Raw genomic sequence first — 27881 nt, 5'->3', positions numbered from 1 at the left:
CTACTTTCCAGGCTCATCTCTTGACACAACCTTTAGAACAATGGGTTTTTCTGGTTGAAGAAATGGTGTCTTGCTTAATTTCAGAGGAATCTGCAAACATTAAGCAAGTATATTTAGATGTAGTAAACGAAACCCGAACAACAGAAAGAATCGGAAAAGGTACATTTCAGACAATAAAGCTATACAAACATATAAAAACTACTTTCAGCCTCATGTGTCTGGGATTCCTTACATTTATTCTTTAAGCTTTGACAATATTGTAGAATGAAAGCACACATCCCCTGTCCATTTAAAGAAGTATTTCATGAGCATCTATTCTCTACCACCGCTGAGATAAAATAATGTTGGCTTGTGTTCTTTTTAATTTAAATTTTAGGAAAAGAGGTGATGACGAGCCTGAGTGGTAGAACATTTGCCTAGCATGTGTGATGCCCTTCGTTCACCAGCAACACAAATAAAAAATTTTCAGCAAAATAGATGAATTTAAATAATTTAAACTAGATTTTTGGTATTATTTCAAATGCTTTTTTGTAAAGCTAAATAAAACGAACTTCATGGATGTTTGCTCAAGTTGCTTCACGGATGGGTTACATAGGTAACCCTGATCAGGTTTTATAATTTGAACTCTATGAGCAGTCCTTCCCTTCTAAGAGTCCAGGCATGCCTCTTGATAGAACCCATGAAGTTTAAAGATGGAAAAGACCTTCAGGGAACAACATGCTTTCTCCCCCTAAAGTTTCTCTTCCTCTTTGAAGTGCAAATGGGGAACATTTGAGTCCTACATACTTTTGAGTATCTCTTTTGTCCCATTCTCACCAAGGCATTCCTTTAGTGTTGGGGGTACCTCCAACAGAGTAATCTTCTACACCAAGAGAGAGAAGGGAAGACAATTGTCATGGAGATTGAGGAGTTCCAATCTGGGAAATACTAGGAGCTTGCAGAGAGTACCTGCCCCATCTCAGATGTACTAGAGACCTACTTTCTCTGTGATTTAAGTTCCTTCCTGTTTAGAGGGTAGCTACCTGACTGCCCTGACTTCTCAAATAAAATGGTCACCACTTCTGTCTCCCCCTTTCCCATATGGAACATGAACAAATGGGAAAGTAATTGCATAATAAATGATCAGTTCCTAGAAATAAGCCATATAGAACCTTGCTTTTTGAGACTCAATGAAAAGTGTATTCTTCACAGGAGAGATTCCACATAGTTCCATAAATGTAACACATTACTATTCTTAAATTTCAAATAGTTTGAAAATATTTTCTGCATGAAGAGAAACACAAACTTTAGATTAGGTTGACATTAGATTAGAAGAGAAAGAGGTAGAGAGAGAGAGAGAGAGAGAGAGAGAGAGAGAGAGAGAGAGAGACACAGAGAGAAATGACATTTGTTAAATTTTAAAATTAAAAAAAGCAAAAAATTGACACCCAAGTACTCTAAATCAATGATAAGTCTCTCCTTAAATATTTCCTGAATACTTCCATGAACAAGTTTCCCTCTAAGTCACCACTGAGAGTTCATGAAGGGCAAAAATGAGGTGGTGTAGTTAAGTGGTAATGATGTAGTTAATATACAGAAATAAACGGGCCTCTAAATGGGATGCTTTGGGGACAAAATGTTAACTTAGATGATCATAAAAGTTTGGAGTAACCAATTTCAAAAGAGAGGAAAGAATGGGTCTTGCATTGATGGGAGGACTCCTTAGAGGAGTATGGAGATTGAACTAGAATTTGAAAGATAAGAATAGAATGAGAAAAATGGGGAAATAAGATTCAAAGAGTTACTATTGAAATGTAAAAATAGTTTTTCTGCAACAGGACTCCAGGAAGGTTGGATCAATTAGGAAAACACTGAACTGCATAAGTCCTTCCTATCTTTAAGAAATGATTGATGTCAATGTTTCTCAACTTTGTCTGAGAATGAGACCAACAGGGAGCTTTTAGAGTCAAACTCTAGGCAAGTGATTTTAGCATTTTGGAGATGACCCAAATATCTTGTATTTTTAAAATTCTATGTTGATTTCAATGTTCAGAAAATAGTTGAGAAAAACTGTCACAAAATTTCCATAAGTTCTGTTGAGGAAAACAGCACTTGACATCATCAAAACATGATTTTCACAGTTCAGGATTGATTATGTAAAGCAGCCTCATCCTCATTTGAATTAAAATCGAGTTTATACTTTGATAAAGTTCAGAAACACTGCACATAAGCATGTCAACCTAATCTCAATGGACTCTACCTGATCTTTAAACTCTTGTTTTTTATAAAGCCACAGATATAGAGCTCCAAAACTGAAGAAGCCTAACATCGCACAAGTGTCTCAAAAGAGATTCTTTAAATGAGCAGGTACCTTTCTTTAAATAGGTTTCTCAACTAAAAGTAACTACCCACAAGACCTTACTTTTTCATAAAGTGTCCTGACCTGTGTTTCCTTGCAAGGATGGAAGGAGAAGTTCTGCAGTAATCTGATGAGAGCAAGTTTCATGTTCATGAGAGCAAACCTCATGCCAATGCAGTTTCTGGGCCCATTTCCAAAGGGCATGTATACGTAAGGATTGATGCTGTCCTTGTTCTTCTTACTGAACCTGATTCCACAATAGTAGATGAAAACAAGTTATTCAGACATAAATCTATGAAACCTACATAATTGGGGTTGTCTCCTAAACATTCATAACCAGCAAAACACAGGATTCTTTTGTGGAATGGTCATTGAAATCCTGCTGTGACTTTGCTTATAAAAATTGAAACCTACAAAACTTTTTCATTCTCCTTACACTAGAGGAGCTCTCTGTCTTCTTAAGATGTGATGAATGCTATTTAAAAGAAAATATGTCTTTAAGTACTGAAATTATACTCAGGATTGTGATCCATACACACTCTGAGAAAATTAGAAAATGAGCTTATAAATGAAGAAAAGTGTGTTCCTGCCTCAACTCCCACTCCTGCATTTCATATTTTTATTGATGAAGGAGGAGAAAATGCTCCCACTATAATTACCTCTCTTCTCTATACTCCTTTTTTTCTGGATCTTCTTGTCTCCCTTCCTTCCTCCCTCCCTTCCTTTTCCCAATTCCTCTCTTCCTCTACCTCCTCCTCATTCTTCTTTTTTCTCCTTCTCCTTCTGTCTCTGCCTCTCTCCCCATAGAATATCATCATTGTCTTCTGAGTCTGTCTCATCAGGTTACAAATAATTCCTTGAATGTTGAATGCAGGTTTTACTCAAATTGACTCCTAGTTATTTGATTGCTTTAAGGAGAAAGTGTTGATTTGGAGAAAGTGATAATGACATTGTGATTGTTTTTAAACGTATTGTTATATATTTGAGAACATTTTGGCAAATTTATAGGTGATTGTGATTCAAAGTAACATGGAAGCTATTGGAGGGTGTGGTGGTGTGTGGAGGGTCTGCTGACGTTGGTGGATTGTTATTTGGGCAGATGATGAGCAGATGCAGAAGCATTAAAAGTGTTTTCCAAACTACTGTCTGTAGATTATGCTTGAGTGTATGTCAAGTGTCCTCCATACCATACATCTTTGTAATTTTCCTCATCCTAGTCTAGTCCCTGATGAACCTTAAGCAATTAGTATCTTATCATGCCTCAGTGAATCAAAGAGATGTGTGATCTCTGATTTTGTATCTGTGGAGTGTCAAAAGTTGGAAGTGCTGAAATTGGAGGAAACTGGCTCTGAGCAACTCATAGCCAACAAGACAAAGTCACTCTCATCAAGAAGTGTAAGTTAGGGGCAAAGAGAAGTCTTGATCCCATGCCACCTGACCCACCAGACACTACCCTGAAAACTTTCTCTATTATGCTCTTTGGTACAACAACAGGAAAACAGTAACTCTTTCCAGAGTGCAAACTGTGAGGTTGGATCCAAATTTTCAGAAGACCAAGGTCAAGACATATTTAAGGATGAATACTTCAGGTGTCTTGGGGGCAGGTTACTTGGCTTTGAAAGACTCATCAACTGTGGAGAGTATGAGAAGCTGGCCCAGAACACTCCAGAGACAAGACTCAGAGGATCTGAGCTCTCTCCATCCTCAGTGAGGCTGCTTAAACCATTTGGGGGGCAGTCCTCAGGCCTTAACTTGTATTTAACAATTGTGCTGGATGCACCAGGAACCAATGTTTACTCAAGTGGAAGATAGAAGTGCTTCCTAAAGCTGGTAGAAAATTCAAGGAGCTAAAGTGAACAGGACAAAAACCCTAAAACTATTAAAAAAGGTAAGCACCTAAAATAAGAGAGTGGTCAACTGGCAGAAAGGTTTATAGATTACTGTTTAACATCATGTGAAATGTGATAGCATTTCAGCCCTTAAAAGCTACACATTTACATAAAAATGTCCATACTGTCATTTATCACATTAATAATAGATAGGGCTTATCTTGATGTTCTAGGGCCTTAAATGCTATAGTCATTTATTTTTTCTAATGTTTATTTTCTAAAATAATTACCACTTTGTAAAAGACTTCTTAAAATTTTCTTAAAAAAAGAAAATTTTAAAATCACATGTATGTCATCTGCACTAAGAGACCTCAGAATATGTGTGAAACAGCCTCTTAAGGGTGGATTTCCTTTCTCAGGAGCCCTGTACCTTCCAGGGTAGAACTTTTCAGGTTCTGGCCAGTACGTGGAGTTTTGATGAAGACTATATATTGGTATAGCCACATTTGTTCCTTTGGGAATGAGCACCCCATTGAGTTCAACATCTTTTTTACAGACTCTCACAGTTCTCTCAAAAATTGGATATAATCTGAGAGTTTCATTCACCACCATGTCCAGATACTTCATCTCAAATAGTACATCGTATGTAACAGTTGCCTGGCAAGAAAGAAATATTTTGTAAATTAAGATTTGGAAATGACTTAAAACTCTGTTGACACAGTATACTGATGTTTTCAGAGCTCCTCAAATAACTCATATTCATAAAATACCATAGCATTTACAAAGCATTTAATAACCATCATGATTTTAGAACTGCCCAATGGCACACTGAGATGCAGAGATTTTACCTCTCCTCTCCCCTCCAGGTGCCATTCACTCACCTTATTGGGCAAAGTCTCATCAATCTCCTGCTGAAGCTTCTTCTGGACATCAGGGTGGGTGGCCAGTACATACATAATAAATGAAAGAGTGCTGCTAGTGGTGTCATAGCCAGCCAAAATAAAGATAATAGACTGGGCTGCAATCTCCAGATCAGATAGACCTAAAAGGAGAGGAAAGACAATTTAGTCTAAGTGGGTCCATACACACTTTACCGTTTACATGAACATAAATCAGAATGATGATCCAAAATCCCATGAGGAAAAACTGGAAGAGCAATTCATAATGTTCCTCATTCTGCTTCCCCCCCACCACGAACACAACTGGGTGATTTCAAGGGACAGTATGGATGTCAAACAAACACAGTATTTTTCAAATGTGCCTTGAATATCATGAAAGTTATTTAGCTATAAATAGTGGGTAGCACTCTTCCCCTGGAAAAAAAATAAACTTACTCTATCAAGAATGCAGATAGAAGAACCTTGAAAGCATTTGAAATACTGGCATCTTTGCAGGGAAAATAAAGGCCATGACTGACAGAACTATACTGAGCCACAGAGAAATTTTTCTACACAAACTATGGTCCATGGACCAGCAGTATCCACAGCTTCAAGGAGCCTATTAGAAACACAGAATCTCAAGCATTGCTCTAGAGCTACCAAATTGAAATCTGAACTTTCATGAGATGTGGTCAACTCTGTTCTATTACCTAAGAATCATCAGGTAATAGAAGAGCTGGGGCACCAGTCTTCAAAATGGATGATCTCAGGGTGTGTAGAAACTATACAGAGAAAAAAAAAAAAACCAGAAGAGTAGTGATTAACCGGAGTCTAATGAGTGGTATTAAAATCACACAAGAAAGAATGTATTGATACAGGGCATTAGGCAGAAGCTATAGTACAATGGGGTTCCGGGGTGGAATTAACATTGCTTATCAATCTTGGGCTGAATGTCATCTTTCCTAGTACATGTCCCCTCTATTAGCTCAAATTCATAATCATCAAACAGCCTTTGTGATAGAAGGTGTTGTTTCTCTTGACTTTTCTCCTAAAAAGTCACATTCAAGTATTCATCTCATTGATTGGAGAAATGATTAGGATTTGTTGATACTGGAATACCTGAAAGAAACATGGTATACATTCCAACCATGTAATTCATAACAAAAATTAATGCAAAATGAGTGTGAGAAAGATCTACATGGAATTCTATCTTACACAAGCTTTCTATGATGCTATTGTGGGAAAACTCACACCGTGTTTTCCCCACTACCGGCATAAACCCAATGATACTGAAATGAAATTGGATTATAAACTTAAGTTACAACTGCTCAGTACAATTTGGTAGCCACTAACCATATGTATCTATCTAAATTTAAATTTTAATGAATTAAATCTAAATAACAATAGAAAGTACACTTCCTCAGTAACATTGCCTACATGCCAAAAGCTCCAAAGGCACATGTCCAGTGATTACTGTATGAACAAAATGTATATTGAGTACTTCCTTCACCACAGAAAGTTGTAGTGGAATCAGGGAGAGGATTACTGTTTAAACCATGTATATGGACTCACATAGAAATATTTATATTGCTCAGTCTGCACTAATATATTTTATTTTCATATCTCTGTTCAGAGAAAGGTTCTAGAAGAAACTACAGTAGTAATGGTCACATTACACTTCCAGATTTTGGTTTCTAATACCGTCTTTCACTTAAAGGAGCCAGGGCTTCTGGAAAATTGGTGATTCCAGGCCTGATCAGAGGAAATAGACAAGAAACCTAGAGTTTCTTGCACCAGAAAGCAAGAATGTTCTCCCAAAGCAATATGAGAAAACATATGCAATACTGTTTATATTTCTACAATGTGGATATATCATTATATAGGTATAAAAACTGAGAGAATGTACAAACTCAAGAAAAATTATGTTAACATATGAACTTAGGGGTAAGGTGACTTTTCTGTGATGGTTCATTGATTATGACAAATATATCATTTTGGTGAGGGATGTTTGTAATGGGGGCAACATATGAATTTAGAGAAAAAATGGATATGTGCAATCTCTATGCCTTCTTCTCAGTTTTGTTATGAAACTAAAACTGCTATAAAATATAGTCAAATTTAACAATCAAAATATAAGATGAGGAAGAGGAGAGGGAGGAGGAACAGAAGGAGGAGAGAGAAGTTGCTAAAAGACTTAAGCCCAAGAGAATTTGACCATCAAATTAAAAAATGATAGCAAGAGAATAAATTCATAGTATATAACATCATACTGACATAAATAAAAATGGAACTCTCTTACAATCTAATACCAACTCATATATGTACAGTAGATGATAGAATGATAAGATAGCAGTTTGTAAACATCATAATACAAATGCTTTCTATCAAAAATCATACATGAATGATAAAACTAGTTGGTGAATATATGTTGAGGAACAGGATGCTTACACAGTGCCAGAGGTTTCCCCCACAACATTCTTATGAATTACATGGGAAAAAATTAATATTAATATCAGATGAAGCTAGTGAACACATTTTCACCCAGTACTGCCAGTGACCCTCACCACTAGTGGGACAGTGAACCTCCTGATTGGATGTACAAATGCAAATATCCAGGCAGAGGTTCTGATTCAGTGCATCTGAATGAGGCTGCGAATCAGCATTTGTTCTGATGTCGATGGTAAAAAGAAAACAGACTAACTTCAAGACTGAAATGCTTTCTCCTAGTTTCCCTTCAATTTCTGAGCCTTGTTACACCTGTATGATTCTAGACAGTACATGTGGGCACCATTTGCAATATCCAAATGTGGATCTTCCTGCAATTTGGTGGAAATCTATTTTCTCTTTCTAGAGAAATATACACGTTTTCTAACGTGTATATTTTCAGGATAATTTGCTTATTTGAATTTCCCTGTCAATGGACCATGAAACATTCTTGGTTACCTTGGTAGGGCTCCTTGTCTTGAGAATTCTGGGAATCAATCATTAACTGGAGAAAATCAATGCGGTGCTGGAAGCAGAAATGGAAATGGAAATGACTAAATCAGCCATATATCAGAAGTAAATCTGGAATGTAGCATTTCACCTCCCTTCTTAGAATATGGCTCCTTTAAGTCCAGAAGTCTGTCTAGGTTTGCACAACCCACCAGTGAACAAGACATGCATGTATAAGCCATGGAAAACAGGATATTTTCCTGAGAGAAATCCAGCTATGGTGTCCAATATCTGTTGGTCTTTGCTCTCCCTAATGCTGGGTTTGTCTCCTTCTCCTGTCACACCTGCTTGCCCAGGAAGTGGTCCTGGACTTCAATTCTTTTAGTTTGCCTTAATTCTTATTCAATGGCCACACTAAATACACTTGGTAGTTTCAAAGATGATTACTAGCTTTTGTTTGTGTATCATCAAATTCTCCACCCATTAGGTACATGATTCAATCTTCAGTGACATGTGGGGATGGCTGTCCTGCCTCCCTGACCTGGAGACATTCTTGTGCCAACCTCCAGGCAAAGCAGAAGGCAAAGCTGGGTTAGCATATCACCTTGATGTTCACTGAAGAGCACGGCCTGATTGTGGACAGGAAAGGACTCAGATTTAACATATACATACTTCACCAGGTGCCCAATAGGACCTTCCTTTGAAGAATGTGTCAACTAAGATGTAAAGGGCTTGGAATTGTAATGATTGTTCACCAATCTAAGATTTGGGGAATACTTTTTAACAGTAAAATTATTTTGAAATAGGATTTTTATTTTGACAGATTACTGAATCGGAGGGAAATGATAAGGTTTTTATTTGAATGATATTTATTTCAAGACATAACATCACATCAATTATTGTATCAAACATTGTCAATCTTACTCATTATCAGTTTGCCGTTTTTAAATTTGATCTTCATTCTAACCAAAATGTAAAAATTCTCCAGTGCAAATCTTAAAGTTTTCCATCAACTTTAAAAAATGTACAGAGAGGGACTGAGGAATGAAGCTCAGTGATTCAGTATTTGCCTAGCATATATGAGGCCTTGGGTTCAATCCCCAGCACAACTTACAAAATTACATGTATATTTATATACGCACAAGTCAGATGTACACAGCAAATAAATGATCAGAAAGCAAACATCGTCAGGTCACCACCACCAGGTTTTACCTTTTCTTTATCTTCTAGGCGTTTTTGTTTCATCATCATTACAGCATTTTTAAAAAAATCCAGAACACTTTTTGAAAACCTGCAGACATTTAATGCTTGAAACACTGGTCTAAGGAATGGAAATAGCACTAGAAAGAAAATGAAAGAAAACATAAAGAGAAACCTTGATGAAAAGGCAACATCACAGGAGCATTGATCATTTTCTAAAAAATACAGAAGAGAAAAATCATCCGTTTTCTCAACCAGCAGCCATTCCCTCTGTGGCCAGTACCTGGTGTCTGGTTCATGGCTGAGCAAGGGCACTTCATACATGGGGTTGCAGCCACCATAGCAGGGAATCAGTGGCCCCATCAATGCAACTGGACTGAGCAAAGAAAGAGGATTAAATTCCCTGGCCCCTTACCCTTTTGTGTATTGGAATAGGGTCTCTGGGTAAACCAGTCCATAGTCTGTGCTATAATTAATTATGCATTCAAGGAAAAGTAGGCAGGATAGGTACAATTTGGCCTATGTTTCTCAGCTGTCACAAATGAAACCAGAAATCAATAACAGATGGAAAATCAGGAAACTCAGACAGAAGTGCAAATTAACCATAAAACTTCTAGATACAGTTGTCAAGCATCAAAGATGGTATCCAAAGGCAATTAGAAGTTGTTTTTAGGTGAATTAAGGTGAAGACATGTTATATCACACTTAGGAGAAGTAGCAAAAGCATTGCTCATAAACATATAGCTACAGATGTATAAGTTTTATAAAAGATAGTTCTCAAGTCAATAGTCTAAGTTAAATCATAAAATGGTGAACAGAGGAAATTAAACAAAAGGCAATCATAAGGAAGAAAATCATAAAAACCCAAGTAGAAACAAATGAAATAGAAAACAAATAAAATTGACGAAAACCAAAGGTGTCTATAAGTCATCTTACCCCTTTGAAAATATCATAAAAATCGCCAAACCCTTAGCCAGATTGACCAAGAAATACAAAGGGATAACAGTTTCATATGAAGATATTTCCTCTCAATATGTACTAGAAGGGGGCATCTGGATCAGAAGGTATATCTACTTTTATTTATTTTGGGGACCTTCACACTCTTTTCCAGAATGGTGTACATTTCCACCTACAATATGTAAGAGAACTTTTTCTCCACATCTAGCCAGTATTTGTTATTTTTTCATTCATTCTTTCTCTTTTTGATAATGGTCATTCTAACCAGGGTGAGATGATGTCTTATTGTAGTTTTGATTTGCATTTCCCTGACACAAAGTGATATTGAATAGTTTTTTCATATATTTTTAAGTCATTTGTATTTTTTTTTTGAGAAATAAATATTTGGAGCATTTTCCTATTTTTAAACTGGATTACTTGGGGGTTTAGTCATTAAGTTTTTTTAAATTTGTTATATTATGGAAATATATATCATTTATAAATGTAATACTCTATAGATATATAAAACATACTTTATATTAATCTATTTTTTTATCCAAATGATTAGAACATCTGTACATCCAGATTTATTTCTATATTATTCTGAATGCCTGAGATGTGCATTAAATCTAGGTATCCATCAATGCATGGATAAAGAAAGTGATATATATATATATATATATATATATATATATATATATATAAAATATTATAATATAAAATTTATGTATTTATAATATACATTATAATAAAATATATATATACACACACACACATACATATATGCCCAATGGAACATTCATTCATAAAGAAGAATGAAATCCTGTATTTTGTAGCAAAAAGTGGATGGAATTAGAGGACATTCCGCTTATGAACTAAACTAGACACATCAATACAAGTACCACATGTTCTTTCTCATATGTGGAAGGTAAAATATTTGACCTGAATGTATAATAGTGATTATTCAAGGTTGGAAAGGGTTATTGCAGAAGGTGGATAAAGAAAGGCTGTATTTTATTTGTGTATGCTGTGTACATGTGTTGAGACATCATACAGAGCCCCATTGATTTGCATAACTCATACATGTTAATTAAAAAATAAAATAAATATTAAAAAGAAATGAATGCAATGAATAGCAAGAGAAATGAAAGGAGAAATTATTACTAACATTGGAGACGGATTTTGAAAGAATTCAAACTATTTGATTGTTCACATATCCTTGTGCAGAAAATCCTTAAAGACATAAACTATAGAAATTGATTGAGAATTAAATATACAACCTGAATAAACTTGTAAAATGTAACATGATTGCATTAGAAATAGAAAATTATTCACAAATACAAACCCAGATCTGGATTGTTTTAATAGAAGATTCTATGAAATAAAGAACTAATAACAATTATTCACAAACACTTCCAAAATTAAAAGAGCATTTCTAAATATATTCTAAAAGGCCAATATTACCCTAATACTAACACAAAGCAAAGACAACAAGGAAAAGGTTGTGTAATACACCAAATCCATGAAATAAAAAGTCAACACAGCGGATTGTTTCAATTGATGCAGAAAAAAACATTTGATAAAAATCAAAAAAAATTATTTTTCCTCCCCACAGAATAATCCTCAAAACCATTCTTTTGTGATAAAACACTCAACAAATTAGAAATAGGATGAAATTTTGTAAACATGATAAAGGATAGCTATGAAAACTTGTAGCTTAATATTTCACCCCAAATCAAGAACATGACAAGCATCTCTCTCTCTCTCACCACTTCTCTTGGAGTATTGCAAGTAATAACAAGTTCACCAGCATTTCAATATGTAAGATCAGTACACAAAAATAAACTGCATTTCTATATACTGTAATAAGCAACCCAAAAGAAAACCTAAGAAGTTAAAAATAATTCTATATTCAATGTCATTAAAAAGAATAAAATACTTAGGAATCAGTTTAACCAAGGTGCAAGACAAGCACAATAATAACTACAAAATACTGTTGAAATAAAAGAAAGGGGATCTACATGACAAGAAAAACATCTCAGGTTTGTGGATCAGAAAACTTAATATTATCCAAATGGAAATAGTATTGAAATTGATTTGCAGATCCTAATGCATTTGTAACAGAATCTTAGCTGGCTTCCTTGAGGAACTGACAAGTTGATTTAAAATTCACATAGAATTCAAAGGGACACAGAATAGTTAAAATGATGTTGGAAAATGAGATTAAAGTTGTAGGACTCACATTTCTTAATTTAAAAACCTACTCCAAAGCAAAAATAAAATGTGGTCCTGGAAAATGGGTAAACATATAGATAAGTGGAATAGGATTTAGAGTCCAGAAATTAACCCACATGTCTATGGCCCATGGAATTTTGAGAAAGGTGCCATGGCCATTGAATGGGGCAGACACTCTTCAAAAAATGGTGCTGGAACAACTGGATAGCCACATGCAAAAGAATAACATGTTGACTTCACCTGGCCCTGTGTGTAAAACTTAAATTAAAATGGTTGGGCAACCTAAATATAAGAGCTAAACTACAATCTTTAGTAGTAGACCATAAAAAGTGTCTTAAGTCCATATGGTCTCAATCGATTCTTAGATTTGATACTTAAAACACAAATAATAAAATGAAATGACATAAATCATACATCATTTAAATGTAAGTTTCCAAGACCTGTTGAGTTTTTAACATTTATATAAATGGCATCAAATTTCATGCATCTACTGTCAATTGCTCTCTTTTGAGATCACTACAGCTTTGAGATTAATACATTTTAATATTTTGAAATCCAGCTCATTCATTGTAATGGTTGGGATATGTAGTACCTCCCATGATAGGAATAAACTGCAAAAAACTAAAAACTTTGTGCTTCAATGGACACTATCAAGAAAGTAAAAAGATATCTATAGAATAGGAAAAATATGTTACAAATCCTAATCTGGTAAGAAACTGTGTAAAGAATATATGAAAAAGTATTTTTTCAATTAAATTATTGAAAAATTTTTTTCTTTTATTTTTAATTTGTTCCAATTAGTTATACATGATAGTAGAATGCATTTTGACACATTGTACACAAATGGAGCACAAGATTTCCTTCCTCTGGTTGTACATGGTACAGACTCACACCAGTAAAATTCTTAAACTTCAAAACAAAAAGACAAATGCTTCAGGTAATTGTGGGCAAAAGATATAGATAGATAATCTTAAAAATAGTGAATCTGAATTATCTTTCCTATGTACATAGATGAACACCTCATAGTGAATCTCCACATCATGTACATACACAAGCCTAGGATCCTAATTAGAATAAGGTATACTTTATGTTTTTATAAATATGTCATGCATATCTAAAAAGAACAAATAAAAAGTGATTAACATTGCTTGTTATCAGTAACCAACAGGAAAATGCAAATCAAAACCACATAAGATGCCATCTCACATCCACTACAATGTCTAAAATAAGAGATGGAAGCAGGAAGTGTTAGGAAATAAGTAATTGGAAACTTCATACATTTTTGATAAGAATATTAAATGGCACAGCTATTATGGAAAACACTGACAGAAGTACTTTGTAAGGCAGAAATTTCACTCCTGAGTATGCACTCAGATGAAATTGAAAACTAGAGTTCACAAACCAGTTTCACACTAATGTTCATAACGGCAATATTCATAATAGCCAAAAGGTGGAAATAACATAAATTTCTATCAACTGATGAAAAGATAACGAAATTGTAGTATATCTATACAATGGAATATTATTTGGCCATAAACATGAAGTACTGATATATATTTCACTTAGAAACAGAATGCTAAATGATATCATTTTGCATCTCAAAAGACCACATATTACATGTCTCCATTTTTATAATGTACACATCATATGCAAAGCTAAAGAGAAAGAAAATAGAGCAGTGTTTGTTTAGGGTAAATAATTTTGAAAGCTGACAGTTAAAAGATAATGAGTTTTCCGAGTTTTGACAATGGTGATGGCTGCATGTATCATTTAACCCGCTAAAAATTATGGAATTTTACATTTTATGGAATCATATAGTATGTAAATAATATCTTAATGAAGTTGTTATTTTAAAAGAAAAAAGAAACGGTAATCCACATACTAATTATAAGCAAAAATGTTTGGAGGACATCCGAACCAAGGACGTTCTTGGCTTTTTTCACAAATGGATCTTGTGGATTGTTGAGGGAATTGACATTAACTCCAAAGGAGGTGCTAACGATCACGTCCATGCTGTAGCTCCCCAACATTCTGAGTAAAGAAAGAAATGTAAAATTTTAATCTGTACTGCTTTACTCTCCTACTACACATGCTGGAAGAAGTGATATGAGCACATTCACACACTGTCAGAAATATCTGTTGATCAAATGACTAGTCCATGCTCCTATCAAATGCCATGAGGCAGCTGCCCCTGGGCCAGGGGAGTTAGGGACACTAGGGTGTGAGCTCAAGGAGTTCAGTCACAGAGAGACAGACACCCTTAATCAGACAAATTACATCAGCGAGTGGAGTGTAGATGATAAAAGTGATTAAGTACAGAGCTTCAGCAGGACCAGGGTGTTATAACTGACTCCTGCTAGGGGATCCAAGATAGGTGACCTTGACCTAGGCCCTGCCTAAGCACAGTCTGTGCCCAGAGCTGATTCCTCTCCAGCACATCATATAACAGCAACACCCTGTTCTGAGAGGAAGAAACATTGTCCCCCCTTCTCTGCACCCACTGCTACTGCTCCCGAGAGGTCCTGCCTCCAGGACCCAAGGTGGCCCCAAGGGCAGAATCTCGCAAAAGGGAATGAGTAAGAATATCCTCAGTTAAAACATTGAAAATCTCCTCAAAATGTACTTGAATGAGCTCACACTTGGTGAACATATTCTCTCAGATTTCCCAAGACAGTATCAGTGGTTGTTCATGGGTCAAAATAACCCATTTTATACAACAAATGATATGGTCGTTGTAATCCATATCCTTTCAGGACCTTATCTCTGTTGAGACTGGAGGAAGAAGTGGTGAGAATATTTCTTATTTTGTATTTTGCTGATATTCTCAGTGCAACCATGAAGAGATTTGTTGTTCCATAGCCTGCATTGTATCTTTCTTTTTTAAATAATTTTTTTAGTTGTAGAGGACAGCATGCCTTTATTTTATCAGTTTATTTTTATGTGAAGCTGCGGATCGAACTCAGTGCCTTACACATGCTAGGCAAGTGTTCTGCCACTGAGCTACAACCCTAGCCCTGCATTATATCTTTCTATCCCTGCTCAATAGGTACCAGAAACTTCCCCCCATCCAACATTCCCTAGGCTCTACCCTCAACTTCTGAGTGATCATGTTCTTCATTGTAAAACATGTGCTTTGACTTACATAATATCCACATTGACGATCAAGCAGATAAACTAATTCTGTTTTTGTACACAGATGTCCCAGCACCCTGCCTCATCCTAGGAGCTTCTCCTCCTTGGGTGGCCCATTGTAGTTGTGATACCCCGACACTTACTTTTGTCTGGTCAGGGGTGTAGCTCAACAGTGGTAATTTCAGTTCCCTGGCAGGCTGCTGGAAGGTCTTAAAACAGCTCAGAACCCCAGAGCTGCCTGCTACTTACTCCTTCATAGTGACAGGCTTGCCTTTCTTCACTTCCTGGCTCAGGTACTTCACCAATGCATCTCCATATTGGTTAATGATGGGGAACATCTAAGCACAAACACAACTCCAACCACAGTTAGAGGAGAATCGAGTCCCCGAGGCTCTGGTTTTCCCAGGATTATAAAGTATGATATATTTATAATGAATCAAATAATAACTCATCTAGGACATAAAGACAAAAGGTGACTTGAAATTTTTAATTAGTTCTTTTTATTTATACATAACAATGTTTCCTTTTGAAATAATTTTAAAAGCATGGAAAAAGAATTTGTTCTAACTCAGTCCCAATACTTCCCCTTTCTCTCCTCTCTTCCTTCCCTCTGTTCCCTTCCTTCTACTCTATTGATCTTTCTGATATTTAATTTTAGTTTTTTTTTTAATTAGGAATTTCAAACTTAGTGGAATATTCTTTGGAAAACGATGATGTTCTCACGTATGTTCCATCCCCAAATCCTTATTTAAGTTTCTAATTAAAGTTCTCTTACTTTATTACCTCCTTGAGTTTCCCACTGGAGAACACTGGCGACAGCAAGACTCGAAGTCTCTTCCACTCTTCATCCCTTGCTGCAAAGAGAGCTTTTTGCATAAATCCCAGGGGCACAACTGCCTGAAGTTCACAAAGAAAAAGACATTTTGTGTGAGGTATGTTTTGAAGTCTCCACATTGTAGAGAACTTGTTAAAAAGGCATCAGTTTTTTTAATCAGTTATTTACTGAGTGTCTACTAGGGGGCAGGCCCTGTGCTAGATGCTCCATAAACTTTTATCCCAAATTCCTCTTCTCTTGTGAGGGTAGAGGTGGTACCCAGGCCCCAGATGCATGTTCAGTATTTATATTACAGCTGTTGTGTAAATACAAAGGCCCCTCATGGTAGGTAAACTGTTCTCCCAGGGGACAGAGAGCATTATGACCTAGGGCATCCTACACAGGCAGCACAGGAAAGAAATGATTGATGATGGTCATCCAGATAACCTTGGAAAACTAGGTTGCCCAGACCAGTTATGCTTTTCCATATATGTACAGCATGAATATCTTGCAAGGGATGCCAGGATATAGCCACTTAAAAATAGTAACTAATAACTTAAAAGATTAGGAACTTCTCAATTCTGAAAAAATAATGCAATTATATGGAAGTCCTTTTTTTGAATCATCCCCCACTACACACACATGGAGGGACAGAAGGAAAAGGAAAGATAATTATGTTTCCCAGCTTGAGACTGGCCTGTCAATCCAACCTGCTCAAAGCTGTCATTCGGCTTCCAACACTGTGTTTTGTTTATAAAGGTATACATCCAGTGCTCATTCATGATGAAAGCTCAAAACACCAGGAAGAAAAAAAACTTCTTCAATCTGAAAGAGACTCTATATACTAAAAAACCCAACACCAACAACAAAGACCTTCAGCTAACATAACATTCACTGGTGAAATGGTGAATCTATTCTCCTAAGATCAGTAACAATTTAAAGTTTTCTACTTTTATCATTCTTATCCAATATTACCATACTGTAAATCCTTACTGGAGCAATGGGACAATGTTTTTAAAAAGGCATGTAAATTGGAAATGAAAGAACCTGAAGTGACCCTGTCTTCAAGAGACAAAATTATCAATGTGGAAAATCTTAAAGAATATTTTAAAACTTCTAGAACTAATAAGTAGGTCACCAAGGTTGTAAGATACAGTATTAACATGCAAAAACAAGCTACATTTCTATATAACAAGAAGGGAAATGTGAAAAAACATTAAAAACACAATACTATTCACTGTCACTCCAAAGAAAATGAAACACATTAGGAACAGGTATAACAACAAGTACAGGATTGCTATGCTGGAAACTATAAAATGTTGGTCAAAGATATTATAGAAAATCTCAAGAAAGAGAGATCATAACATGCATTGAAAGATTTAACCCAGGAAAGATACAGATTTTCTCCAAATTAATCTATAGATTTGATTGAATTCTTATCAAAATCTCACCAAATGGGTTTTTGCAGACAAGCTTATTCTGAATTTGTATGAAAAATTAAAGGACCAACATAAATAAAGTGGGAGGGCTGGGGATGTGGCTCAAGCGGTAGCACCCTCGCCTTGTATGAGTGTGGCCCAGGTTCGATCCTCAGCACCACATACAAACAAAGATGTTGTGTCTGCCGAAAACTAAAAAATAAATATAAAAATATCTCTCTCTAAACAAATAAATAAATAAATAAATAAAGTGGGAGTGAAACAGACAAACTGAGTCAGTCTTAACGCGTTAACAAACGTAACAGAAAATTAGGAGTTAAACAGTATGATAGTCTCTAATGCTAACTTAACACACCAGGAGACAGGAGTTTGAGAAGTCAGCTCAGCATTCTGAGGCTATGAAGTCATCAGAAAAACCAACAAGCCAGAGGCAAAGACCAGGTCATTACAATAAAACCCACTGAGAGAGGCCACTAGTCTGCCCTGTTCTGATAATAATACTAGGGACTCCCCAAGATGAGGTGTCACATCTTTTTGAACTAAGGGGCAAACACATGCATAGAAAAGTTAAGATGGTAACTTCTTGGTTAAAAAAAAAAATATATATATATATATATATATATATATATATATATATATATATATATATATAGTTGTAGATGGACACAATATCTTTATTTAATTTTTTGGGTTTTTGTATGTGGTGCAGGGACTGAACCCAGCACTTTACACATGTTAGGCAAGCACTCTACCACTGAGCCACACAACCCTGGCCCCAAGATGATAACATATTCTTTCCTTTGCTTTATTAACATAGTCACCATCCCCCAAGGTAGGTACTTAAAATGGTAATGAGACTCATTGCAAGAAAAAACACAGTGGAGAGAAGAGCACAGGCACAAGTAAAATAAAACAGAGTGAGAAATAGACACACCCTATCAGCCTAAATGGATGCTTGACAATGGTGAAAACAGAATGATCAGAGGGAGGACAGTCTTTCTAAAGATGGTACTGAAACAACTGGACAGCCACAGGCCAACAAAACAAGACAACAACAACAAATGAACCCTCACCATGTTTTACCATGAGCATGACATAGATCATAGGTTTTTATGTAAATTGTAAAGTCTATAACTTTTAGGAGAGTGTCGGAACCGCTCTTCCGACAGAGGTTGAGGAGAATCACTAGACCAGCTAGTGTCTCCGGGCTGAGCGAGAGGGTGAGTGTTGCGACCTGGCCCGCCACCCAGCCTGGCAAAAATCACACCGAGTCGGGAGTTGAGTCAGCCGAGATGGTGCAGCAACTCAGTTTATTGTGGAGGGAGAGGACTTATATAGAAAGAGGAGAAGGAGTCCCAACCTATGGGACTCTCGGAGATCGGAGAGTCCCATAGGTTGGGGTATCCTAGGCACCCCAGTTACAGAAACAGAGCCCCAGTTACAGAAACAATACCCCATTGGGTATGTGTGCCCCATTGCTGGGAAGTTATTCTTTGTGTTTGCGGAAGCCATATCTTGGGGCCGTTCAGGCACGAATATGGAAGCCATTCTCAAGCTCTAACTGTCATGTACATGGAGAATCACAAAACCAGAATCACAAGACTGGGGATTTCTTTTTCCCCAGGGATTACACTTCCATTGTCAGCAGAGGTCCTAACAGGAGAGAAACAAGAACAACATAGAAGTCAGAGGCAAAGCTTTTCATATATTAGCCTCCCCCATAAAAGACAATATATGCTCTTATGGAGACCCTGTTAAGAGGAAAAGACAAGTGACCCATCAGGACTTTAAAAGACTAGCAAGAGGGAGCTTTGGGGAACACTGTATCCTGAGAAAGCTAATGATTATATGGATTTATCCACAGCAGCAACTTTGCCCAAATGTACATAGGCACACATCTACACAGGCACATAAAACTGGTGAAATCTAAATAAGTTCTGTGGATTGTATCGATGTCAATTTCTGGTTACTCTAGTAACAGGTATAAACTACATTCAGAGATAAGTAATATGATATTCAAAGCATGTCAATTGGGAAAAACAGAAGAAAAGTTATATAAAACCTCCCTGAACAGTTTTGGAGCCAATTTCTGTGAAGCTGTGATTACTCCAAGACACAAATTTAATCAATAAATATTTGTATTTTTTAAAATGACCTGAGCATACACTTCACAGAAAATGGCATACACTCAATCAACAAATATATGAAAAACTATTCATCATCTCTAGCAATCAGAGAAATGCAAATCAAAACCACTTTCATGTCACTCCAGTCAGAATGGCAATTATTATGAAGATAAACAACAATGAATGTTGGTGAGCATGGGGAGAAAAAGGCACAGTCATACATTGTTGGTGGGATTGCAAATTGGTGCAGCCAATATGGAAAGTAGTAAGGAGATTCCTTGGAAATCTGGAAATGGAACCATCAGTTGACCCAGCTATCCCTCTCCTTGGTCTATACCCAAAGGACTTAAAATCAGCATACTAAAGGAATACAGCCAGATCAGTGTTTATAGCAGCACAATTCACAATAGCTAAACTGTGGAACCAACCTAGATGCTCTTCAGTGGATGAATGGAAAAAAAGGGTGGGGGGTAATATATACACAATGGAATTTTCCTTCACAATAAGAGAGAATGAAATCATGGCGTTTGTAGGTAAATGGATGGCATTGGAGAAGATAATGCTAAGTGAAGTTAACCAATCCCCCAAAAAACAAATGCTCGAATGTTTTCTCTGATCTAAGGAAGCTGATTCATAGTGGGTTAGGGAAGGGGAGCATGGGAGGAATGGATGAACTCTAGATAGGGCAGAGGGGTTGGAGGGAAAGGAAAGGTACGAGGTTAGCAAAAATGATGGAATGTGATACACATCATTATCCAAAGTACATGTATGAAGACATGAATTGGTGTCAACATACTTTATAAACAAGCATAGATATGAAAAATTGTGTTACATATGTGTAATAAGAATTGTAATGCATTCAGTTGTCATTTATTTTTTTAAAAATCAATAAAAAAAGAAAAAAGAAATTAAAAAAAAATGAATGCTTACCGGCCGATTTGTAAAAACAGAATAATGTTCTTTCACCAGCACTGTTTTGATCATCTCTGGATCCGTAATAACCAACACAGGCTGTTGGCCATCATACAATCTGTGTTGGGAAAGAAGAGCTCATTTAACCTACTAAGCCATATTCTTCAGTTAGAGCAACACCCAGGAATCCAAACTGATATTCCATAATCCATATGCCTGACTGTAGAATGCACAGTGACACTAGATACAAGTTCAAGGTAGGTGATGACACACAACAAGATTCTGGCTATATAAAATGAAGGTCATGTAACTGAAGCAGGGAAGAGATATTTAAAGATGAAAAAAATTCTTTATAAGAAGAGCCTGGTCAGAGATGTCTAAATGGTGCGTACATGTTTTCTATCTCATTCTCCAATAATTTTTGTTTTTAAAAATATTTCATAATCAGTGCAGTTTTAATCTGCACTTCTCTAATTGCTAGATATGTTGAACGATTTTCATATATTCATTGATCGTTTGTATTTCTTCTTTTGAGAAGGGTCTGCTCAATTCTTTTGCCCATTTATTGATTGGGTTATTTGATTTTTTGGTGTTAAGCTTATTGGGTTGTTTGTATATTGTGAATATTAACACCATAAATGAAGTGCAGGAGGCAAAGATTTTATCCACTTCTGAAGGTTCTCTTTTTATGCTTTAATTATTTCTTCTGATGTGAAAGGATATTAAATTAGAGAAAAATAGACAAGTAAATTATTAAGTTCTTACAAGTGCTTAAGACACAAGAGACAGCTGGGGTTATATCAGTGGGGACTCAGCCCTGTATGCTCTTTCCACTCAACAACATGGCCTTTATGAGCCATGCCAGTTAGGCAGGATGATGTGACCAGCTCTGCAGTATTGAGGACTTGATGAGAAAAGATGAAGAGGGAGGAAGAGGCAAAGCCATCTCCCACTTGCTGATTTCACCCTAGCCAATTATGAAGTACACAAGGTCATGGGAACACAGTGGTTTAAAATGTACTGGCCATCCATTCATCAAAGTCAATAGAATGAGGTAGGCAGAGAAATCCCTGTGTATACTTCTATTGAAAACTCCTAATTGACAGGGAAAAACAAATGAAATCCCCAAGACTTTACACTTGCAGAGAAAGTTAAAATAAAAGAAAGCAGAGGTCAAATCATTTCCCAATCTGTTCATCTCTCTCTCAGCTTTTCTTTCAAATGTACATAATAACCCCCAAATTTATATAAAGATCACTTTTATTCAATGTGGCAATCTTGAAAGGAGATAAAGCCATGCACATTTTAGAAAGGTCTGACTTAATGCCTCCTATGCAGTATTAAAGGCTCCTAATGAAGAAAAAATGGAAAAGGGGGTAGAGGCTGGGCACTTGAGAGAAGGTGAGGCCAAGAGTTTTGGGGACATCAGAGACTGAGAAAAGTCAGAAGTATGACATTCTTGGCTATGAACCTTGACACCTGGTGAAATATGGGACCCTTGGCAGGAGGAGGAGCCTCTAAAAGCTTTATGATAATTAATTCCTAGTAATAGCTCTAGACAGGCATTGTCCTCTTGCCCTGGAGTGCCTCATCCAACAAGTCTATCCAAGGGAAGTTTCAAAAATACTCACCCCCACATTTTCCCATACTTTTCATGACATTGGACGTCATACTGCCAAAAACCCTGGGTGGAGAAACAAGAGAATTTATATTGTTATTTTGAAAATATTGAATCCTGCTTCTAATTCAGGAACCAATGATTCCAATACCTTGAAATCAGATTGAAATATGGTCCATCACTGTCAGTTAGAGGGAAGCTCTTATTCTAAGACATCCAAAGGCAAAGAAGAGAAAATAAATGGGATATTAGTGTTGAGAGCCACAGTTTAGTCGGAATGACACCTGGCATTTTGCTAGAGGGAATGGTTGAAAGGTGACCCTGCTCTGGGATTAGGGTGGCTCCAGGATTAGGGCAGATCCTGCTGGGATTAGGGTGCTCACTACTTTGGATTTCCCATTGAGTTCTCTTGCAGGGTTCAAAGAGAATTGGCCACATGGAGTCCAGTGGAGGGAGTGTGTTCCCGGGAAGTGTGTGTAGAGTGCCGGTGAGAGTTCAGGAATAAAGAGTTTCTGTTTGAACCTACAAGGCTTTGGGGCAACTAGGTTAATTTGTGCCCAGTCAGACTGCGGCATATTAGAAAAGGGAATTTACAGTCCATCTTGAATTTTCTTGAAGTATTGTACATATTGAAGAAATTATCCCCTTTTTTTTTTAGACAAGGTATTGCCATGTTTCCTATAATGACCTTGAATTTGTGATTCTCCTGCCTCAGCCTCCAGAGTGGTTGGGACTACAGGTGTGTGCCACAGTTTCACTAGTTGTCCTTGAGTATGAATATGAAGCAAGTCTAGTTTTCTCTATCATTTTCTCGTGTGCATGGACTGTTTCTGAAATCCTGCCAACTTTGAATCATTCCCTCCACCAGGATATGAAAAAAATCAAAGCTGAGAGAAAGCGAGTGAGTTTCCCAGGGACATTCTCAAGGACACTTCACTCATTTTTCCCCAGATCTTTTTCATTTCTCTCATGAATCTCCCTAGAATACGGGGGAAATTAGGAAGTTCAAGGCACCAGTCACCTCTAAGTTGATCATGTTGATGTGATTAGTTTAATTGGCTATTTCACTACTGTGACCCTGACAAGAACCATGTAGAAAACTAAGATTTACTGGGCTCACAGTTTCAGAGGTCTCAGTTCATACACGGCTTCCTCTGTTGCTGTGGTCTGTGGTGACACAGAATAACATGGCAGAAGAGTGTGAAGGAATAAAGCAGCTCAGGATGTGGCACCAGGAAGCAGACAAAAACTCCAATAACCAGGGACAAAGTGTATGCCCTGAAGCCAGGCCCCCAGTGACCCACCTCTTCCACCAACACCCTACCTGCCTCCAGTTGCCCCCAGTTAATCCTTACTGAGGATTGTGTACTGAGTAGATTAAGGCTTTCACAATTCAATCACTGTATTTCTGGACTTTCTTACATTGCCTCACACATGAGCTTCTGAGGGACACCATGACCATAACCGTGATTATCAAACATGTTGTGGAGTGAGAAAGACTAAGTAAGGATTGACAAAATGGAGTCACCTTCCAGTTTTCCAGCTCAACATGGAAAAGATGGGGAGATGCCACTCCTACCCATGGGAGTCAACAAATTAAGTACTTGCTCTAAGTTTTTGCTTCTAACACTTAAAAATAAATCTTCCTATTGCTATGTTTCAGGGATGATGTTTTCATGATGCACAGGGAGACCCCAATTATGTGGATCTTACAGCCTGTCTAGTATACTGTTGATCTGGAAAGCGTGAATAGGAAATAATGCCTTTTCGGCAGGAATAGCAGAATGGAATTCTCAGGGGGTCAGGGGGTCTATAATTATCAGGGGGGTCTATAATTCTGCTCAGAATTATAGAATTAGAGTATGATAAACAAGCCTCAGTGTTTGGAAGAGATAATCTGAGCAGAGTGTAGCCTTTTTTTCTGGCCTCTGGTTTTGAGCTCATGAATTTCTGTCAGTAGTCAGGCCCTGAGTCAGATATCTAAATGGGTTAATGACAAAGGCTTGATGAAAATTCACATTTCTTGTGGAACATGTTACATTCCATTCAGTTAACTTAAATTTTAATTTTTTTAAATCATGTGATTACTGCTCATTTTATATGTGATACTGCCTTTGTTAAAAAACAATACACATCTTGTGTTTAATTATGTGAAATCCATAGACAAGGGCTACCTTATCTCATTCATACTTATTCATTGCTAAGACTCACTGCTAGGGTGCTATCTTTGAATGATAAGAAGAAATGCAGAATGCTGTCGTTTCATCTGTTAAATCCTCCAAATATGTCACAGGAAGTAAAACTTGGGTGAAGCCATGGAAATAACCACAGGGTATTTACACATTCAAAAATTAAGTATGTGCAAATTGTCAACTTATGAATGCTTTGGGTTCTTCAGAAACTGTAGTCTCATTTTTTATTTACAAAGGGACTCATGAGACCTTGCAAAGAACAGGAATGTTTGAAGGTGTTTGCCATGCCCTCTTTCACAGACTTTTTGCTCAAATACTAAGCACAATATAAACTTCCTGGAAATGTGCACCCAGCAAGTTAAACACCTTTTTTATGACGAATTCAAAGTCTGAACAACATCATGAAGATCAAATGCAGATGTACCAGAGATCCAAGCTGTTCCACTGAGGCTCTTGAAGAGTTGACATCAGAGCTCCAGGGAAAACCTGGCCATGCTCCAGGAGGGGCCTGAACATTGTTTCTCAAAGGATAAGAACTACTAAATTTCTCCTGAAGATGGACATTTTGACTGATGACACTAAACTGGCATTTGTACTCAGGAGAAAAAATAGAGGAAGCCCAAGCACACTCACCTTGCGGTAGTACAGAAGAGTTCCAAATAAAGGCAGAGGTGTTGGCCCAGGTATTCCCAGCTTCTTAAATAGCCCATGAGAATAGGTTCCATAGCTATAAAGTGAAATAGAAAGCCAGGTCATCCTGATTGTCATTCTATAGATAAGGGCCTCACCAGTCTCTGACTCAGAAACTGGACCAGGCAGTGAGATAGGTAACATGTAGGTGATACATAACAACAAAAACTCCAACGGCACATTCCGTTTTCCAACACCACTTAGAGATAACTTCCTGCCACGAGAGGCACAATGATTAGGTAAAAGAACTTGAGTCTTCATGGGCCCAATAATTGGGTTTGTTCTTAATAAACATTCCCAGCCTTGAATGCGCCTGAGAAGTTCAGGCTGGCATTCTGCCAGGGCATCGCAGTTGCTATGTGTATTTGGTATGCTAACCTTTCCTTAACGTAGAGATTCCTAGTAAAAAAGGGCCAATGCTTTGACATGACTTTCATAATGAGATTTTGGGTAACCAAATCCATTCAAGCACAGAGTGTACACTGAGAACCTATGGTAACATTGTTTCTTGCAATTTGGACATAAACCTTTCATACTTTTCCTTCTTTCTATGCCATGTCTCTGGTTCAGCATTCAGCCCTTCTTTAAATTTGACTTCATATGGATATTTGGAAGCAGTCATAGTATTCTTATTTCTGTTGAATGACAAATGTGACATTTAAGAAAACTGGGACTTCCATTGGCTTCATACCAATGTGAGCCATGTTGAGTGTCACCCAAGTCCATTGTCAGACAATCTAAGTGACTTGAGCAAGAAGGAAGGCTGAGTTCCCTTATACTCTGAGTGCTACTGTGAGGAATAAATGACTGAGGAATCATCTCCAGGCCATTCCTCCTCTCATTGAGGTTGATCCTCCAACTGGTGATGCTCAGATGGCAGCACAGAGTCAGGCACGCTCATGTTTACCAAGGCAGTCAATCACGAAACAGTTTTGTTTATTGCCTCTACGCATCAACTCTCCTTGTATGAAAACCCACAAAGGCTGGTGCTTCCTTGGGTTGGCCAACCTGCAACACAGATGTGTCATGTTCACAGCCCCATGCCTGGGGGTTCTGGATCCTAAAATATTCACCCCTATCAGCATTGATAATAGATGGAAGACTAGGTAAAGGAAAAATGGTGAACAAGAGATTCCTGGCAACTACTTCAATCACGAAACAACCAGTTTTGCAAAGATTGCCCCATAGTAGCACAGAAGAGAAAAGTGTGGCATGTTTAAATAGCTCAACATGCCCAGCAATTCCTTTTAGCCACATGGAAGGTGACCTTAAAATTTCAGATACAGTCCTGGTGACAGAGCAGACAATATGAAACATAAAATAAGAACCCATAATGTGTTCCAGACAGTTGAATAAGAACTTCCTGCTTCTTTGGAGGAGAATGTTTAAGGCAGTATACTTTTCACATACTCTGTACAAATCCTGTCATTACATACAGTAAAATTAAACTACATTGATTCACTAGAAAATGTCTACAGAGAAGTATTATGTTGCCACAACACCCTGAATTAGTACCTTTTCTTTCAGAGAATCAAAGCCAGATCTATATTTTCATGCTATTTTGATTCCTTACTTTTAAGAGTGAAATTGAGACAAACGTCAGATGTGACCTGTGTGGAATCTCTCCTACCCACAATCAAAATAACCTTTTTCCCTCTGCTTCATGATGTCAGGATCCCATTAGTAAAAGCAATTTCCCTACTAGATGATATTCATTCATGCGTTCATGTTGGAGTGTAAAGGAAAAAAAGTAAAGCCAAATTGGCTTTGTGATGTTGTTCAGGCTGCTAGAAGATTTCATTTTGAGGGGAAATAAGTCTTTTTACTGATGCTAATATCTCAGAGAGAGGAAAAATAATACAAAAGGAAAGAATAAAACTTCTTAAAATTTCTGTCAGGTATTCTCTGCTCTAGACACTTATCATTTAGAAGGAAACAGTTCTGTGAATTTCAGGGTGAAATAATTGAGTTTTACAAGGGAGGGAAGTGCCAGGATAAAAAAGAGGGAATTGTGCAGTCTACCTTCCAGGGAGTCTGAGGGGAAATTAGTGTGTTGTATAGATGGTGCTGGGGGCAAGAGCAGGCAGGAGTCACCACATGCACAGGGGATAGTCCTCTTGCATGTCTTCTGCAATAGGCAGAAATCCAAGAAGATAAAAAGACAAAACTCAAGTAAACTGGTTGTTCCCAGAATTCCCTAAGTTTGAAAGGGAGTGAGGTTCCCACTGCATATTATAATAGTTATTATTTAGCTGTATATGCTGAATTCTGGTTTATTCCTCTAGATGCAAACACAGAGCCAATCAGATAACCCCCAGAAACAAATCTCAACACCAATTGTCTTATCCACAGGAACATGGATTTGGGTGCAGGGAGCTCAAGTGATCTGCTTAAGATCAATAAGAACTTTTTAAGTGTTTATAGAAATTTCAATTCCATCATCTATTTTGATCTTTCAAATAGACAAGGGAAAGAGGAACATGATTAGGTCCCCACCTCCAGGGTTACAGAGGAGAGGAGACTGGACAGCTACTCACAGATATAGGAGCACCAGGAAGATAGCCAGGAGGACCCAGGTCTCTATGGAAGAATTGGGGATCAGGTCCAT

The 27881-nt window shown here is 37.1% G+C and overlaps 1 protein-coding gene across 1 annotated transcript; it reads right to left on the bottom strand.

Annotated features, from left to right (window-relative positions):
• On the bottom strand, positions 1–27881 carry LOC143384886 (cytochrome P450 3A9-like). The gene is made up of 13 exons (XM_076840066.1): positions 27811–27881; positions 25217–25310; positions 22405–22457; positions 20792–20891; positions 16266–16379; positions 15732–15820; positions 14233–14381; positions 9192–9319; positions 7989–8055; positions 5049–5209; positions 4598–4824; positions 2423–2585; positions 1–90 (listed from the first exon to the last, which is right to left on the bottom strand). Exons 1-13 carry the CDS (start codon positions 27879–27881, stop codon positions 1–3), a joined length of 1506 nt encoding a protein of 501 aa, XP_076696181.1.

The sequence above is a fragment of the Callospermophilus lateralis genome, chromosome 19 (genome assembly GCF_048772815.1).
Source record: "Callospermophilus lateralis isolate mCalLat2 chromosome 19, mCalLat2.hap1, whole genome shotgun sequence".
Taxonomy (NCBI): Eukaryota; Metazoa; Chordata; class Mammalia; order Rodentia; family Sciuridae; genus Callospermophilus; species Callospermophilus lateralis.
The sequence above is the reverse complement of the archived record's forward strand: the minus strand, read 5'-3'. Positions and strand labels throughout refer to the sequence as shown.